The following is a 17023-nucleotide window of genomic DNA, read 5'->3' as shown; positions in this document are numbered from 1 at the left end:
TTGACCTTGATTATTACATCTGACATTTGCTTTGTTTTCCCTTTTTTCCTGTTTACCAGAAAGCAAGATCAGTCACAAACCTGGTGAGTCCATTCTTGTATTTCCTGACTGATGTTTGACACTATATCCAATAGTTTCCCAGGACCACAAATGATATGAAGATATATGACACTAAATCCCTTAATCTATCCTCCTGCATTGCTCTCCGATTTTTATATCCACCATTTTCCCCAAGTGTGATGATATTGTTTTTCCTCCTTTAACCTAAACCACACTCCTAAAAAATCCTGACATTTACATCACCATCTTCCAAATGTGTATGCAGAGAAGATTCATCATTTTAGTATCTAACCCACACTGAATGTTTACTCTGTTTTCCTTGCTAAGAGGTGCATATGTATTTTTTCATTTAAACTTTATAACAGTAATATAAAGCAAATCCTACTATTATCTCCATTCTGCAGGTGAAAAAGTGAGGCTTCTTTTGAGTAATTCGACTAACATCACAGCTAGTAAGGCAAAACTGGCCCTAAACTCAGACCTGTTTGCTTCTACATAATTTATCATTAACTAACATCCATATTTATTCAAATTTTCTTATTTTTTACCTAATGCCTTTTCTATTCCAGGATCCTAACCAGTATACAATGCTACATTTAATTATCATGTCTTCTTAGACTTCTCTTGGCTCTAACAGTTTCTCAGACCTGCCTTATTTTTTCTAAGCCATTAAAAAAAAAAAAAAAAAATATATATATATATATATACACACACACACGCACATATATATATAGCGACCTCGTACTCTATAAGACCACAGCAATTACAATTTATTGCACATTGTTAGGGTTTCTCCTCATAGCTCAATTGGTAAAGAATCTGCATGCGATGCAGAAGACCCTGGTTCAATTCCTGGGTTGGGAAGATCCATTGGAGAAGGGATAGGCTACCCACTCCAGTATTCCTGGGCTTCCCTGGTGGCTCAGCTGGTAAAGAATCCACCTGTAATGTGGAACACCTGGGTTTGATCCCTGGGTTGGGAAGATCCCCTGGAGAAGGGAACGGCTACCCACTCCAGTATTCTCGCCCAGAGAATTCCATGGACTATAAGTGTCTCTATAAGTGTCTTCCAGTTGAGCTATTTCAGATCCTAAAAGATGCTGCTGTGAAAGTGCTGCACTCAATATGCCAGCAAATTTGGAAAACTCAGCAGTGGCCACACGACTGGAAAAGATCAGTTTTCATTCCAATCCTAAAGAAATGCAATGTCAAGGAATGTTCAAACTACCACACAATTGCACTTACACTCAAAATTCTCCAGTGCTCAAAATTCTCCAAGCCAGGCTGCAATGGTACGTGAACCATGAACTTCCAGATGTTCAAGCTGGATTTAGAAAAGGCAGAAGAACCAGAGATCAAATTGCCAACATTTGCTGGATCAGAAATTCCAGAAAAACATCTACTTATGCTTTGTTGACTACCTCAAAGTCTTTGACTGTGTGGATCACAACAAACTGGAAAATTCTTAAAGAGATGGGAATACCAGACCACATTACCTGCCTCCTGAGAAATCTGTATGCAGGTCAAGAAGCAACAGTTAGAACTGGTCATGGAACAACAGGCTGGTTCCAAATTGGGAAAGGAGTATGTCAAGGCTGTATATTGTTAACCTGTTTATTTAACTTATATGCAGAGTACATCATGTGAAATGTCAGGCTGGATGAAGCACAAGCTGGAATCAAGATTGCCGGGACGGGAATCAATAACCTCAGATATGCAGATAACATCACCCTTATGGCAGAAAGTGAAGAATTAAAGAACCTCTTGATAAAAGTGAAAGAGGGGAGTGAAAAAGTTGGCTTAAAATTCAAAATTCAAAAAACTAAGATCATGGCATCTGGTCCCATCACATCATGGCAAATAGATGGGGAAACTATGGAAACAGTGAGAGACTTTATTTTGGGCTCTAAAATCGCTGCAGATGGTGACTATAGCCATGAAATTAAAAGATGCTTGCTCCTTGGAAGAAAAGCTATGACCAACCTAGGCAGCATATTAAAAAGCAGGGACATTACTTTGCTGACAAAGGTCTGTCTAGTCAAAGCTGTTTTTTCCAGTGGTCATGTATGGATGTGAGAGTCAGACTATAAGGAAAGCTGAGCACCAAAAAATAGATGCTTTTGAATTGTAGTGCTAGAGAAGACTCTTGAGAGTCCCTTGGACTGCAAGGAAATCCAACCAGTCAATCCTAAAGGAAATCAGTCCTGAATATTCACTGGAAGGACTGATGTTGAAGCTGAAACTCCAATACTTTGGCCACCTGATGCAAAGAGCTGACTCATTTGAAAAGATGATGCTGGGCGAGATTGAAGGCAGGAAGAGAAGGGGACAAGAGAGGATGAGATGGTTGGATGGCATCACTGACTCGATGGCAGGCTCTGAGCAACCTCCGGGAGTTGGTGATGGACAGGGAAGCCTGATGTGCTGCAGTCCAAGGGGTCACAAAGAGTCGGACACTGTCAGGAGCCGCTGGGGTGCACCCAGTCCATGGCAAGGTCATGGGACGAGAGAGGAACCTGCAAGGCAGCTCTTCCTCACATGGGGCTGCCCCGGGGGCCCAATATGTCCCCTCAGGAACCGCCAGGATGTGCCCAGACTGTGAAAAAGTCACGGGAGGAGAGAGGAGCCTGCAAGGCAGCTCTTCCCTTCAGGGTTGTCCCGGGGGCCCAGTCCCCTTCCTCTTTCTGTCTTACTGTTGTTGGGTTTTCTATTAATTCTTGGAAATGTAACATACAGTGATCAGGCCTCGCTGGAAAAGTCCAAGCCTATTTAGAAATGCTCATGATTGCTCCAGCCCAGGACACGACCATAAACATCAAGTCAAAAAGGAAAAGGCCACAGGCATAGTTTGGCTGCTTGCTTAGAAGATTATAATGTTTTAGATTAGAAAAGAGTAGAGACATTTAGATTCAGAAGTAGATGTACTGTTTCAGTTTACTTGCTCCTTGGTTGAGAGGGTTTTCATTATTGCTATTTCTATGCTGCTATTTGTCCATTGTTTCCCTTCCTTTAAACAACATGGAATATTACGGATATTTTTGTAGAATTAGAAAACATAGGATTTCAATAGAAGATTTATATTTACCAGCCTCACTGCCATTACCTCAATGTTAATAGAGGTGTTTTGCTGCTTCATAGTTAATTATTGTAGGCTGAGGTTTTGTGGTTTCAGGTAAAGAAAAATATCAGGGTTTTCACATGCTACTATTCTCAGAAATGTCAAACGTGTTTTTATAACCCTTCCCATGTATTGTTTTATTATCCAAAGAATTCATACTATATCTGGAATCTATGGAACATTGTTTTTGTCAGAGTGAAAATGTTAGGCCATTGAGGTGAGAAGACTAATGTACGGGACATTCAAGAAAAAAACCCTATAATCGGGAATGTTCCAGATGAATATATAGGGGGAAAAACATGGTGAGAAAAAATATTGACAGAAGCATGAAACCAATATCTGATGTAATATGAGGTGACTTAAGGGGGGAAGAGGTAATGTTCATTCTATAAAGACTGAGCTGTCCTAAAAATAAAAAGCTTTTTCTTCCATGCAACCTTTTGTGTGTGTCCGTCCCCTTCCTTGCCGACGCCACTCATCCCTTGGGTACTCTTGGACCCGCTGGGGCTGGACCCCGGCAGGACACGACTGAGCAGCTGAACTGACTGAACTGAGTAAGTGTCTGTGGTTCTCACAGAAACCTTCTGAAGCTATTAAATTCTCATTTTATAGATGAGAAAACCGATGCTTAGAGAGATGAAATCCTTTGGTGCAGGTCACAAAGCTAGTAAGAGCTGCAGCTGGGGTCCTAACCTGGAACTGTCTGATCAGGAGTGTCATTTTTTTTTTTAAATATACTAGTTTATGTGGCTTATGCACATGTGCTTTTAAAAAATAAAATTGAATGAATGTTAACATCAGAGTTAGAACGCCATAAAGATCTATATTTGGTCTAAGTTTATTACACAGGTTCATTCTAAAGATTTCTCAACAAAAAGTTCTAAGCATATGGCCCAAAGCCATCAGTGTCACTCAGCTTACTATTTCACAAAGCATCCAGTCAAGTTTTGAACAACTCTGACCATTAGAGCTCTGCGCTCCTTGAAATGGCTTTTTGTCTTTGGTCTTAGAGTTTGGCCCTGGGGTGCCAGACACAATCATCTAAACTTCTACCCCAGAACTCTGCAGTTGACCACCATGTCTCCCCCTAGAAAATCTTTTCCTGGAAAAGCATGGCATAGTACGAACTTCACTCAACATCCTAACATCCTGATTTAGACCACAGTTCCTTGTAGAATCTTTATTTAGATCCAAGTCTTTATAGTGCATTTTATCTCTGCAATGTGCATGTCCTACACAACCTAAGCTCAGTAATTGCCTTTCTACGGTCTCCTTGCTTACTGGTAATCTATCACCACCACCACTATCACCCCTCTCTCTCCACCTCACCCCCACACTACATTTCTAAATCAGGTCCAAACACCAGCTCTTCAAATGGGGGTCTCTCTCTAGAAAACCGCTTGAGACACATGTTTGGAAGATAGTCAAACTTAAGGGGGATGCTTTCTCTGAGCGTGACACACAAGTTAAAGGGCAAAGACAGTGAACCATGGACACCCAGAAACAGCTTTCTCCCTGACTTCCCCTTAGCGCTAGGCAGACAAGAACTCCCGGGTGGATCTGCCCGGGACAGACAGCACGTGGGGCCGGGCCACGCACGAAGAACAGGGCGGGTTCCAGGCAGCTGGTTTCCCTGAGCGGTGTCCGCGGTGGGGGCTTGGGCACTGCACAGCGTCACCAAGGCGCCAGCAGCCACCCTGCCAGCTACCCTCGTGCCCGCCCCGAGACAGATGCTCAAAGCAAACCAGAGAGCAGAAGCAGTAAGCGAGGGTGTCAGACGATACAGCAGAGGAGTCTTGATCAAAGTTCCCTAGGGGTTCCTTTCCAGCCGGTGCCCGCGCTTCGTAGTCAGTACCATGGACAGCGCCCGGGAGCCGCCGCAGGGGCGCTTGGACGCCGCTGGCTTCTGGCACGTTTGGCAGCGCTTTGATGTGGAGGGTGAGTAAAGCAAGCCAACTGTTCAGTCTTGTGAAAGGACCTAGAGTTCCCCCTTCCCCGTACATCTTCCCTGCAGGAAAAGTTGTCTTCCAGTGCGGTTAATGCAATAAACCTCACACTGTATACCTAACAGACGTTTGGCAGACTGCAGTTGTACATCTAGATATCTTGCGAAAGTTCAGGGTGGGAGGAGAGACTTGAATCCCACCACTCTTTCCCAATCTGTGTGTGTGGTGATATAGAGATCACTGTATATATTAGAGGCTTGGGGACTGACACCCGGGTATCTGAAGTCAGTTCTGACTTGTTTCTACTCCAATCTTCTCATTGTCACGCAGTGACTATCTGGGTAACCTCTTGTTTCTTAAAGAGAGGGTGAATTTTTAAAAAAATCAAATTTCAAAAAGATGCTACCTCCACTCCACAAAAAATGTATTTGAAAAGTACTACTTAACATTTGCTTTTCCCTCATTAATAAAGAAACATGAAAATATCTAACGCATAAAAGAAAAAAAAAAAGAAAATATCTAAAGCATGTGTTTTAACCTTGAAAACTAACATTCAATACTTACATCTCTTAAACTTTTTGAAAACTGCAAAAACCTTGGGTTAGAATTTATTCTAAAACTCATGTTTATTTGTGGATTAAAATTAATGAATAGCTCTTTCCCAAATATTTATATGAGCCCCAGCACAAAGCATTTACTCTTGAATGTGTTATTTGCTATTTAAATCCATGTCTTCTAGAGTAGATGCTGCCACTTAAGAGTTGTAAAAAAGAAGATCCATGGGGATTTTATAAATTTGGTATCGAAAACAAATTTAGATGTTAAATGTTAATTACTAAATGCCACATATTATATGCAAGTGACTACTATTTATGCACATCTTTTTGTATTTAGAAAAAGGTTACATAGAAGAGAAGGAGCTTGATGCTTTCTTTTACCACATGTTGACAAAACTGGGTGTTGATGTAAGTATACTTGAGCCACTAAGAATTAATTTCTCAGTGAGTTATAAAAAGCATCCAAGTCATATGTTGATTTGTACAATACCTATTAATCCCATCTGACCTCTTTTCTTCCTTGCATGTAATTTTTCTCCCTCTCCTAGCAACATGGAGGGATTTAGGTAGGTTTTATAAGAGGTTCAACTGCAGCATTAGATGTGCTGGCCACTGACTTCTAGTGTGACATCTGTCATCCACTATTTCAACTGTAAATTAAAACAAGTCTGTTTTGAATGTCTCCTTGGTTATGTCACTGCTAATGGATTTAAATCTAGAGATAAGGTAGCTCACTTTGTTCAAAAAGGTGGAAAAGATGTTGAAAGTGTTAAGGTGCTGAGGGTTTAAGTGCATTAGATATTACTTGGATAGCAAACCACAAATAAACTATTTAGAGTAATTTTTTCCATTATTCATTGTTAGAAAAGGTTACAAACTTATGAAATGGCAAACCAGAAAATAACATACTCAGAGCCCAAATATAAATGTGAACCAATCTATCCAGCATCTGTATCCTTCCCTGATGGTAAATCTGGCCTTGAGAGAGGCAGATTAACTTTTGATAAGCCCTCTACCAAAGCAGAGGAGAAACACACAAAGAGACACACCAGCATGGGGTTGGGAGAACCTGGTAAAGACCATCAGAGGATGCGCGGTAAGGGAAGCAGCTCTGGAAACAGTAGCATTTAAAATGAATTGTGGTAATAGCTTATCCTCAGATATAATTGTTTACATGGAAGAGTACTGGAGTGCATGACACTTTCATGTAGGAGCCCAGTGAGGGGAACAAGCAGCTTAGAGATGGTGTTTCTGAGTCGGAGGGAGGGCAGTCAGCTCAAGATAAACAAGGCTGCCATCTGCCTCCAACAGCCACACAGAGCTCTTGCTCTCTCTCATTTTCATCTCTTCATCTCGGTTTCTCTCCTCCAACAGCCACACAGAGCTCTTGCTCTCTCTCATTTTCATCTCTTCATCTCGGTTTCTCTCATTTTTCTGTCCATTTCTATTTCTTATCTGTGTTTCACAGCCATCATCTGCCATCATCTCTTGACTTTCTCTGTGATCTCTCTGTCTCTCATCTCTCTTACCTCTCTCTGGTCTTTATTTCTCATATGTCTCTCCAGTGGTCTCTGTCTCTTTCTCTTTATTTATCCTTCTGTCTTCAGTCTGTTTCTCAAGCTCCCACAGTGCCTTTCACTCCCTCCCTTTTTTCTTCTCTTTACTGGCATGTCTCTTCGTCCTTCATTTCTTTCATCAATATTTTCTCTCCTTTTCTCTTTCCTTCCCTTATTTCTCTGCCTCTCATTTCTGCTTTGCTCCCGCTTACTGCTGGCTCAGATGGTAAAGAATCTGCCTGCAAAGCAGGACACCCAGTCTCAATTCCTGGCTTGGGAAGATCCCCTGGAGAAGGAAATGGCAACCCACTCCAGCATTCTTGCCTGGAAAATCCCATGGACAGAGGAGCCTGGCAGGCTGCAGACCATGGTTGCAAGAGTTGGACACAACTGAGCGACTACACATACTACTATAAATGCAAAGGTTTGTGGCATTCCAGAACCTTTGATACCATTCTGATACCACTTTGTCAAACATGACAGAAGTATTTGAGGAGAACAAAAGGATGAAGGCAAAACCATTCAAAGTCTCAGAATAAACTGGATGGTGAAAAAAGAAAAATAAAACCCCAGAGACTTGGAGAAAAAAGTCACATCTTGTGTGTGTGTGTGTATAGCTGAGTTTTATCAAAGTAAAAAAAGGGACAGAGAAAGCTTCTGATATAGACATCAGAAGGGGGAATGCTCCCCCCAGCTAGTCTTATCAAGGCCTTATATATCTTTTTTCAGACCCACTCCCACAACACACACCTCAAAATTAACAAGATTAGAACTAACAATAGAAAGATCTTACCAGACCCACTCCCATAATATACATTTTAACATGACAGGATTAGTCAGAAGGTTCTTGTTAAGGAGAAACATGTCCTTGAGCAAGATACACTGTTATATGGAACTAGACAAAGAAATGTAGGAAGAACTTTTGTCCTTTCCTTCTCCTTGAGAATTCCAGACCCCCATCTCCACTTCAAGAGCCCCAGACTCCATTTTCCTCCTCGGGGACCCCAGACTTCTTATCAACTTGCCTAGGAATTGACTCTCTCATTCCCCCTTTTTGTTTTAGGAGAAATATGTTGCCACGGGAAAGGGGTGTCATTTTCATTCCATAACTTCTTCCTGATGTTGAGGGGTGTGGTCCCTAAAATGTTGAGGCAACATATTCTCCTAATCCTCATATTGAGGGTCTCTGATCCAGGGGCACCAAGTAATAGTTGGAGGAGGTTGTGGCACTCGCAGGAACTTGGACAAACATTTGTAACTTAAAAGCTTTCAGACGGTTAGAAACAAACCCCGTTTTACAGTTACAGATGTAAGGCAAAACAGTCATTAAACCAAGTTAAAACCTAAACAAAATGAAAAGTCACATTATGTCCATAGTTAAGGTACAATATGTGATACCAGTCCATCTTAGGATTGTGAGATGTCATCACAGAGTTGAAGAAAGTCCTTTCCTTAGAGCAGAGAAACCCACCATGGGAAGTCTTCAATTGATGAGGAGGGGAGTGCTCTGTAGACCCAGCAATTATGTTGATTGTGGAATGCTTCGTAGGAATGAGCCCAGGACAGGAAGGCGTTGTCTCAAGGGTCAAACGGCAGACTCAGGACTTTTGGAGCCACCAGAAGCAAGCCCAAGTAGACTCTCAGGCCCATCTCGGTTCCTGGCTCACAGTGGCTTGTCTGACTCAAAGACTGGGTCAGACGTTAACCTCCCAATAATGTCTGTTTAAAAGCTAAAAGCTGAGTCACATAGTTAATTTTAAGGCTGCAGGATCTATGACAATATCTGTGCACAAAAACAGTCTGTCATAGAGACGTCCCTTCTTCTTAGGGGCAGTTCAAGCCCTCATTAAAGCCATGGGTAAAACTTTAAGTCAACTGTCTTGTGTTTCCTGACTTAGCTTAAACAGATGTCTTTTAATGTCATTAGCTTTTTCAACTGTTTCTGAAGATTGGGGTTTCCAGGAACAGTGTGATAGTCTATTCCTAGAGCTTTTGACACCCCTTGAGTTACAACAGCTTTAAAGACTGAGCCATTGTCACTCTGAACTTTATTTATTTATTTTTATTTTTGTCACTCTGAACTTTAAAGATTTCACTTACATCATGAGAAGTCAGTACAGTAAGATTTTGCCCATTCATTAACCTTGGGCTTTAGTGAATACTGCCTTTGATGTGAGAACAGGTGAGGGTCACTGAGCTTGATAATGAGAGGAACAGCATTTTGTGCTCAATCCATAGTTTTTCCATCAGACCACAGTCTAGGATTTACATTTTATTCAATTAGTGGGAGAGAAAGAGCAGGCTCCATATTCATGAAAACAGAGGTCTGGACCTTGCTCAGCATATCCCTCCCCAGAAGGGGTGAGGGAGACTCCGGTATGAACAGAAACCGGTGAGAAAACAGCACAGAGCCCCAGTTGTTGCTTAAGGGATGACTGACATAATAATGTTTGGCTCATCCAGACAGCCCCATTACGGTAGTGGATCAGGAAGAAAGCGGGCCAGGGGCTTCAGTGAGCACAGAAAAAGTTGCCCCCCGTGTCCAAAAGAAATCGACTGATAGGCCCTCCACAGTTATTAATACCTCGGGTTCCTCAGGTGTAATTAGGACAGGAGCTTGTGTGGGGACCCCCTGGGCACCTTCAGTCCTAATTGTCTTGAGAGTCCGACCCCTGGGGCCTACACCTTGGAGGGCGGTCTCTTCTCCAGTATGATCCTTTGCAGGCCTGGAGCTGGAGGTGGATTAGATGCCTGAGGGCAATCCCGCTTGAGATGCCTCTCCTTTCCACAGCAATAACAAGTCTATCCCCTTTTACCTGGATTCCTCTGGGCATTTTTCCTCAGGCTATTTCAGAGCAGATCTAACAGCCACTGTTGGGGCTGCAGTCTTTTGCCTGGTTCTTTTTTGCCTCTTATTTTCCTCCTCATATTCTCTACCATAATATGCCGTCTGGGCCAGCTGTAACAGTTTTTCTAAAGACTGATTTGGTCCAAAAGCCTGTTTTTGTAACTTACGGCAGATACCTACAGCTGACTGAGTGGGAAATCTACCTTTTAAGATTATTCTTCCTTCTGTACTTTCAAGATCAACATCAGTAAACTTGTGGAGAGACTCCCAGATTCTATCTAGGAATTTACCAGGAGTTTCCTTCTCTCCCTGTTCTATGTCAGCCAACTTAACATAGTCTAAATGCGTGCGCTTGAGTCCTTCAAGAATACATCTGGCTCTGTTATTGGAATCACTTGGATCCCAGTAGGAAGGAGGGCTATTTTGTGTTCCCTCTTTCCCCTTGTCTCATGTTCAAGCCATTCATCTCCAAAAGTAGTTCAGTTCAGTCGCTCAGTCATGTACAACTCTTTGCGACCCCCTGAATCGCAGCACACCAGGCCTCCCTGTCCATCACAAACTCCTGGAGTTTACTCAAACTCATGTCCATCGAGTCATTGATGCCATCCAGCCATCTCATCCTCTGTCGGCTCCTTCTCCTCCTGCCCCCAATCCCTCCCAGCATCAGGGTCTTTTCCAATGAGTCAACTCTTTGAATGAGGTAGCCAAAGTATTGGAGTTTCAGCTTTGGCATCAGTCCTTCCAATGAACACCCAGGACTGATCTCCTTTAGGATGGACTGGTTGGATCTTCTTGCAGTCCAAGGGACTCTCTAGAGCCTTCTCCAACACCACAGTTCAAAAGCATCAATTCTTTGGTGCTCAGCTTTCTTCACAATCCAACTCTCACATCCATACATGACCACTGGAAAAACCACAGCCTTGACTAGACGGACCTTTGTTGGCAATGTAATATCTCTGCTTTTTAATATGCTGTCTAGGTTGGTCATAACTTTCCTTCCAAGGAGTAAGCATCTTTTAATTTCATGGCTGCAGTCACCATCTGCAGTGATTTTGGAGCCCTCAAAAATAAAGTCTGACACTGTTTCTACTGTTTCCCCATCTATTTCCCATGAAGTGATGGGACCAGATGCCATGATCTTAGTTTTCTGAATGTTGAGCTTTAAGCCAACTTTTTCACTCTCCTCTTTCACTTTCATCAAGAGGCTTTTTAGTTCCTCTTCACTTTCTGCCATAAGGGTGGTGTCATCTGCATATCTGAGGTTATTGATATTTCTCCTGGCAATCTTGATTCCAGCTTGTGCTTCTTCTAGTCCAGCATTTCTCAGGATGTACACTCTGCATATAAGCTAAATAAGCAGGGTGACAATATACAGCCTTGACATACTCCTTTTCCTGTTTGGAACCAGTCTGTTGTTCCATGTCCAGTTCTAACTGTTGCTTCCTGACCTGCACATAAGGTTCACAAGAGACAGGTCAGGTAGTCTGGTATTCCCATCTCTTTCAGAATTTTCCACAGTTTATTGTGATCCACACAGTCAAAGGCTTTGGCATAGTCAATAAAGCAGAAATGTTTTTCTGGAACTCTCTTGCTTTTTTTTGATGATCCAGCGGATGTTGGCAATTTGATCTTTGGTTCCTCTGCCTTTTCCAAAAGTAGTAGCGTCCCCCAAAACTCAAGTTTTTGAGTCAGGAGTCTGTCCCAAGACATATATTACATCTCACCAAGTAAGGTCATAAAGTAAAGTTAGTCCTGTAAAGTATTCTATGTACTTTTTGGGTCCTCTAAATAGTCTCAACCACAATTGGGACCATTTGAAATTCTACTGAGACTGAGGCAACCCCTCCTAGAAGGGTTTCATGATTCTCAGCATGTTCAGTTGGGAGCCCCAGATAAAGGGGCAAAGTAAGAGAACAGGAGGGAGCTGAAGGTTTCACACCCAAATCTGTACCCATAGGACACAGGTTTGGTATGTCTTGCAGAGAGAAGAATAACACATAAGACACTGTCCTTGTTTTCTACAGAACTAGTCTAATTGTAGAACAGTAATAACTGAGATCTTTCAACAAGTCAGCATTCCCCGTCTTCCAAAGAATACTGTGGCCATTCAGTATCACAGAAGAAGATTAAACATGACCTTTTAAACTCTGGGGATCAAACTTGTACCAGCATTAAAAAAAAAAAAATACATTTTAAAGGAGTGGTTTTGGAACTGCCAGCTCCCATCTGTAAGAGAGAAAAAAAGCGGCATTCATAGCCGTGCCTTTTTTCCACTGGAAGCGTCCTTCCTTGTTCTAGGTGGGGATGTAGACAGACTCTCTACCAAAGCTTTCCTTCCCTTGTCAGTCTGTCCCTTACCAACGCCGGCATCTTACTCATCCTTCCCGATTCTACCACCAAGATGGGGTGGAGATGCCCCAGGGGTAGACCTGATGGCATCCCAGATTGATGTCCAGTTCTTCACCATTAGGACCTTTGTCTGATTTTCACTCCTCCTCTGATGCCACCCGGGGTGGAGCAGAGTAGCTTTCCCAGAATATTTCCCAAGCTAGGACTACTAGGGGGAGCATCCATCTTCCAAGTGCCTGTGCACATTTCTGAGTACAGTCCTAACTGCAATAGAAGCATTGAGTTATAAGGAGATGAACAAAAAACCCAAGATGTCTCTTCTGAGTGTTGCCACACCAGTATATGTAATAGCAAAAGAGGTAGTGGAGGGTCAGCCACCGAGGAAAAAGTGATTTTGTCCTCACGCTACTGGGGCCAATCCTTCCAGTTCATTCCCCACAGATTCCACAAAAAGAATATCTAGGGAGTTGAGACACAAGCCATTGGAGAGCTTTCTCTGGCCTGCTAAGAGCTAGCACTACCAAAGGAAGAAGCCCACTGTACTTCTAAGCTGACCAGATCTTGCAATTCCTGATCTGTGTCTTCAAAAACCTTATGGTCACCAGCAATGCCTCTACCCACATAGATCAGAGGCACAGCCATGACAAAGACTTACTTTTAGGACTCTGGCCCCTGAAGCAGGCAGCCAAGAGAGTGACCCTCTAGCCTGAGAGACATTCCTGGAGCTAGAGCTCCACCTCGCTCCTAAACGTGCTCTTGTAACTTTCTAGCAAGGCTTGCCTAGTCTAGCAAGGCTAAGCGCTTCCATACACGGGGTCTAAGTAAAAGCACATAATAACAGCATGGATCACAAGTCCCTTGAAAGTCTATGACCCAACAGATTAGGTTAGTAGTTCTAATTTCCCATGCAATTATGAAATGACCAAAGAGACCAGGAAAAGCTGACCGAAAAAAGAAAGTTCAGTCCACACGCTTTGCCCATTTTTGGTCGCTCCCCTCGCAGGGACCTTGGGTGTCTCTTGGCACTGGCAGGTCGGTATAAGCCCCTGACAAGATTCCCCTTTTGGGGGCTGCCTTCAGCCATTACAAGACACTGCAAAACCACAGAGCGGGGCTCATCCCTTGCTTCACTCAGGGCATGTCATTCATTCGCACAAGCACACCGAAGAGTTAGTCAAGTAAAGCAGAGAACATGTATACTGAGAAAGCAGAGAGGCTAGAGCTCTGAGTGTTCTTACCTTGTCCTGAAGATCCTGGACGAGCCCCCAAGATGATAGCTTACAGTGAACAATGTCAGATTTGTGATCGCCGAAGAAGATTTAGCTTTGGGACCAGGGACCAGGCTTGATCACTCAAGAGCTTTTGTGTAGCAGAGTTTTATTAAAGTAAGAAAACAGAGAGATAAAGCTTCTGACATAGACATCAGAAGGGGGATGGAGAGTGCCCCCCAAGTCACACCCTTTCAGAAAGCTTCTTGCTTTAGTGATTTAAGGAAGAGGAAAGTTGCTCTCTTTTCTGAATACTGAAACTAAATACTCTCAGTACTGAAATTGAAAGTGTCTTATTTTCAGTCACGAGGTGAGAGGTAGGACTACTCAAACACTAGGATCTGCTCTAGGCTGAGGACACGGCTGTCTTCTTCTGGGGCTTTGCTGACTTTAGAAGTACTGTTCCTATTAGTGAGGGAGAAGACGGATGCCATCTCCCATAGCTCACCCCTGCCTCAGATCTGGCCCGGGGCCTCACCTTCTCACACATGGACAGGCATGGTCCTCAGAGCAAAGAAAACAACAAATGACTTGCCAGTGTCCTGGGCAACTGTGTGCCGTGCAGGCGTTCCTGAAGCCAGAGGCGGAGGGGCTGGAGGTTGCAGAGTCCTTAGGCTAGTGGAAATAAAATTCTGATGTGCTTAAGAATTACATTTATTTGTTAATATGCAAAGCCCCAGGTCCCACCTCTTAGGTATTTCAGTACACTTGGGGTCTGCTTAGGATTTTGCATTTAAAAGCACCCTAAGTCACTCTGCATCCCCTTTCACCCTCTGTTCCCTTTAGGGATAGTGATTACCTGTCAGAGAGGGGGCTGTGATATAATCAGGCCAGTCCTGCTGAGCTGTGGCTGTAGCCCCAGGCACCTGTCCTCAGCTCCTGGCAAAGGAGAGGGCTTTTGGAGCCAGGGGATAAGCTGTTAGTTAGAAATGCTGTCATCTGCCATTGTTGCCTTTCAAAATGCAGAGGCATCCCCCCAGGGAATATGGCTACAGGGACCTTCACTGGACACTCCATGCTACTGGACCAACCATGATTCAGAAAATTGTTCCTAATTGTGGTCTTTTTTCTTCTGAGAAATGAGTAGGCCCTAAGTACATCCTTAACAAGAGGGCGTGTTCCTCTCAGCTGAGGGACAATCACCATGTGTGACACCTACTTCTAATCAGTGATGCCCCAGTGAGTCCAGAACCACCAGCAGGGAGGCCTCCATGACTAGGCAGCCGCTCACTCTGAGGTTTAGACATTGGCAAGCAGTTCATCAGATGCCTGACTAGGGCTACTTTCCTCCCTTGATTAGTGAGTCACACAGACCTTGGGAGAAGGAATTTTAAGATTTCTTAACAGCAAGCTGTGTGCAAGTCAATCTTGGAGAATAAGCAACTTGTAATGACCTGCTCCTCACAGCTTCTGAGGGGACTGACTTCATGGAAACATCAGTCACTCTTGCTGTTGTTTGTTACTCATTATACCCACCTCACTAGCCCCTCCAACTTTTTTTCTTTTCAAATGCTCAGAACTGCCTCTGAACTAGGTCTAGATCTAGCTAGTCTGTTGCAGAGCATCACTTCTGGGGGCTGTGTGCACATTCTTCATGTACAGATTGCAACCCATGCTGAGACCCTTTCAAGGCTCCAGAGATGCTAAGTACCCTCTTGGGACTTAAGAGGCTCAGAGAAGGTGGATGGGGTGGGTGCTGATTGGACATAACAACAGAGGGAACCCTAGATTCTCGTGCTTTAGGTTCAAGGGATAGTCATGGATTTTGGGGTTAGAGGTCTGAGAGGACAAGTCAAGTTCTGTGCCTTCAAACTAAAGGTAGAAGACCAAGCTGAAATTCAAAGTGAAGACCCACCTTCTTAAATGATTTCTCTGTACGATGCATATACATACACACCCATACAACAAACCAACCACACAATCTATGGTGCCAAGACTAAAGAGGCTAATCTCTCTGTACTTAGAGGAGTGTCAGATAAGGAAACTAGTTGACAGGAATAGTATGACAGTATTAGGGAGAGTCAATTTAGTGTAACTGATCTAGTCTGGAGTCTAGAAATCTGGCACTGTTTGGGAGTGTCTGTGACTCCCAGCCTCTGCATCAAAATTCATCCTCCACTGTTGATTATACATGTCATCTCTCTTTGTAATAACCCTGCAGTCCACTGATGAAGAGTAACTTAATGTGTGGAAAAAGCTGTACAAGGAAGGGATATGTCACATCTTTGGTAGTTCAATGATCACTTTATTTCTTTAGTTTCTTCTTTAATTATTTTCCCCTTCTAATTTTTTTTTTTTTCCGAGAGTCCAAGATTAAGAGAATAAACTATGGCAAACGGAAGGCCCAAAAGAGCTGGAATTTTCACTTAAACATAGAACAAAATGTTCTTGGAAAGAAAGTTTGTATGTTCATTACAATACAGTCTCTCATCACAAAAAATATAGAAAAATGTTCAAATGTATTCTGTCAACACTCAAAGTTTCTCTTCATTCATATCTGAGGATCTCACTAGCTGTGCTACCTAGTTAGGATTCTGATTAGTGGTTATTTAAGAAGTCTCCATCACCTCTCTTTTGTCTGCAATTCGTGAGATCTCTTTCAATGATTAGGTAACTTGGTTAGACTAATGTAATTATCAGGCTGTATACTCTGAATATTTGATATTCTAACTACATTCTTGGAATCCCAGTGGCTTTAATGTGGTTTTATTTGGCCCACTGTAGGATGTGGTCAAAGAAGAAAATGCACAGAAGATGAAACAACAATTGATGGCTGCCCAAGATGTCCCTAAAGACGGTTGCATACGGATGAAAGAGGTATCTTTTATGACTGTACCTTTCTTGACGATACCTTCTTGGGCTTCAATTTTCTCTGCAGGATAAAGAAACTTCTATATTTGATTGGGAAATTAGAACCCTCTGCAAGGCAGTTGGGTTGGATAACACTTTTGAAGTGCTCATTTTTCCTTCTTCATCAATCATAGTGACAAGAAGATCATTTTATTTAGGTCAATCAATATTTATACTTATTTTATAGTTGGGTAATTGATATGCTGGAGGTTTTTCAGTTACTTGATCTAATATTTGTCTCTTTACACAGTGTCCTGTTCAAATTCAACCTTGACATAAGGAAAAGCTTACTGACAGTAAATGAGTTTAAATTTCATCATCAGCTTCCAGGGGAGACTGGAAAGATCTACCCCTGAACATCATGAAAACAAAACAGACAGCTGGTGTCTTGATTTCAACTCAACCCACACTTACTAAGTACCTATTAAAGCAAGGAACCGCATTAAGCACACAGTGCCTCACATAGCCTGT

General features: G+C 42.8%; 1 protein-coding gene across 3 annotated transcripts in view; it reads left to right on the top strand.

The window, feature by feature from the left end:
* Window positions 1-4785: 4785 nt before the first annotated feature.
* Window positions 4786-17023, top strand: part of SCGN (secretagogin, EF-hand calcium binding protein) — a 53667-nt gene continuing 41429 nt past the window's right edge. The window contains exons 1-3 of one of the 3 annotated variants that reach the window (XR_009693484.1): window positions 4786-5116; window positions 6019-6089; window positions 16427-16519. Coding sequence is in view for 2 of the 3 variants with exons in the window: in XM_061146181.1 (XP_061002164.1) it covers window positions 5035-5116; window positions 6019-6089; window positions 16427-16519 (246 nt within the window). In the remaining variant the exon portion in view is untranslated. The remainder of the gene's footprint in view (window positions 5117-6018; window positions 6090-16426; window positions 16520-17023) is intronic. The other 2 variants (XM_061146181.1, XM_061146180.1) reach the window with 2 other exon arrangements.

Source organism: Dama dama, chromosome 7 (genome assembly GCF_033118175.1).
Source record: "Dama dama isolate Ldn47 chromosome 7, ASM3311817v1, whole genome shotgun sequence".
NCBI lineage: Eukaryota > Metazoa > Chordata > Mammalia > Artiodactyla > Cervidae > Dama > Dama dama.
Note: the sequence above shows the minus strand (reverse complement) of the source record. Positions and strands in the feature narration are given on the sequence as shown.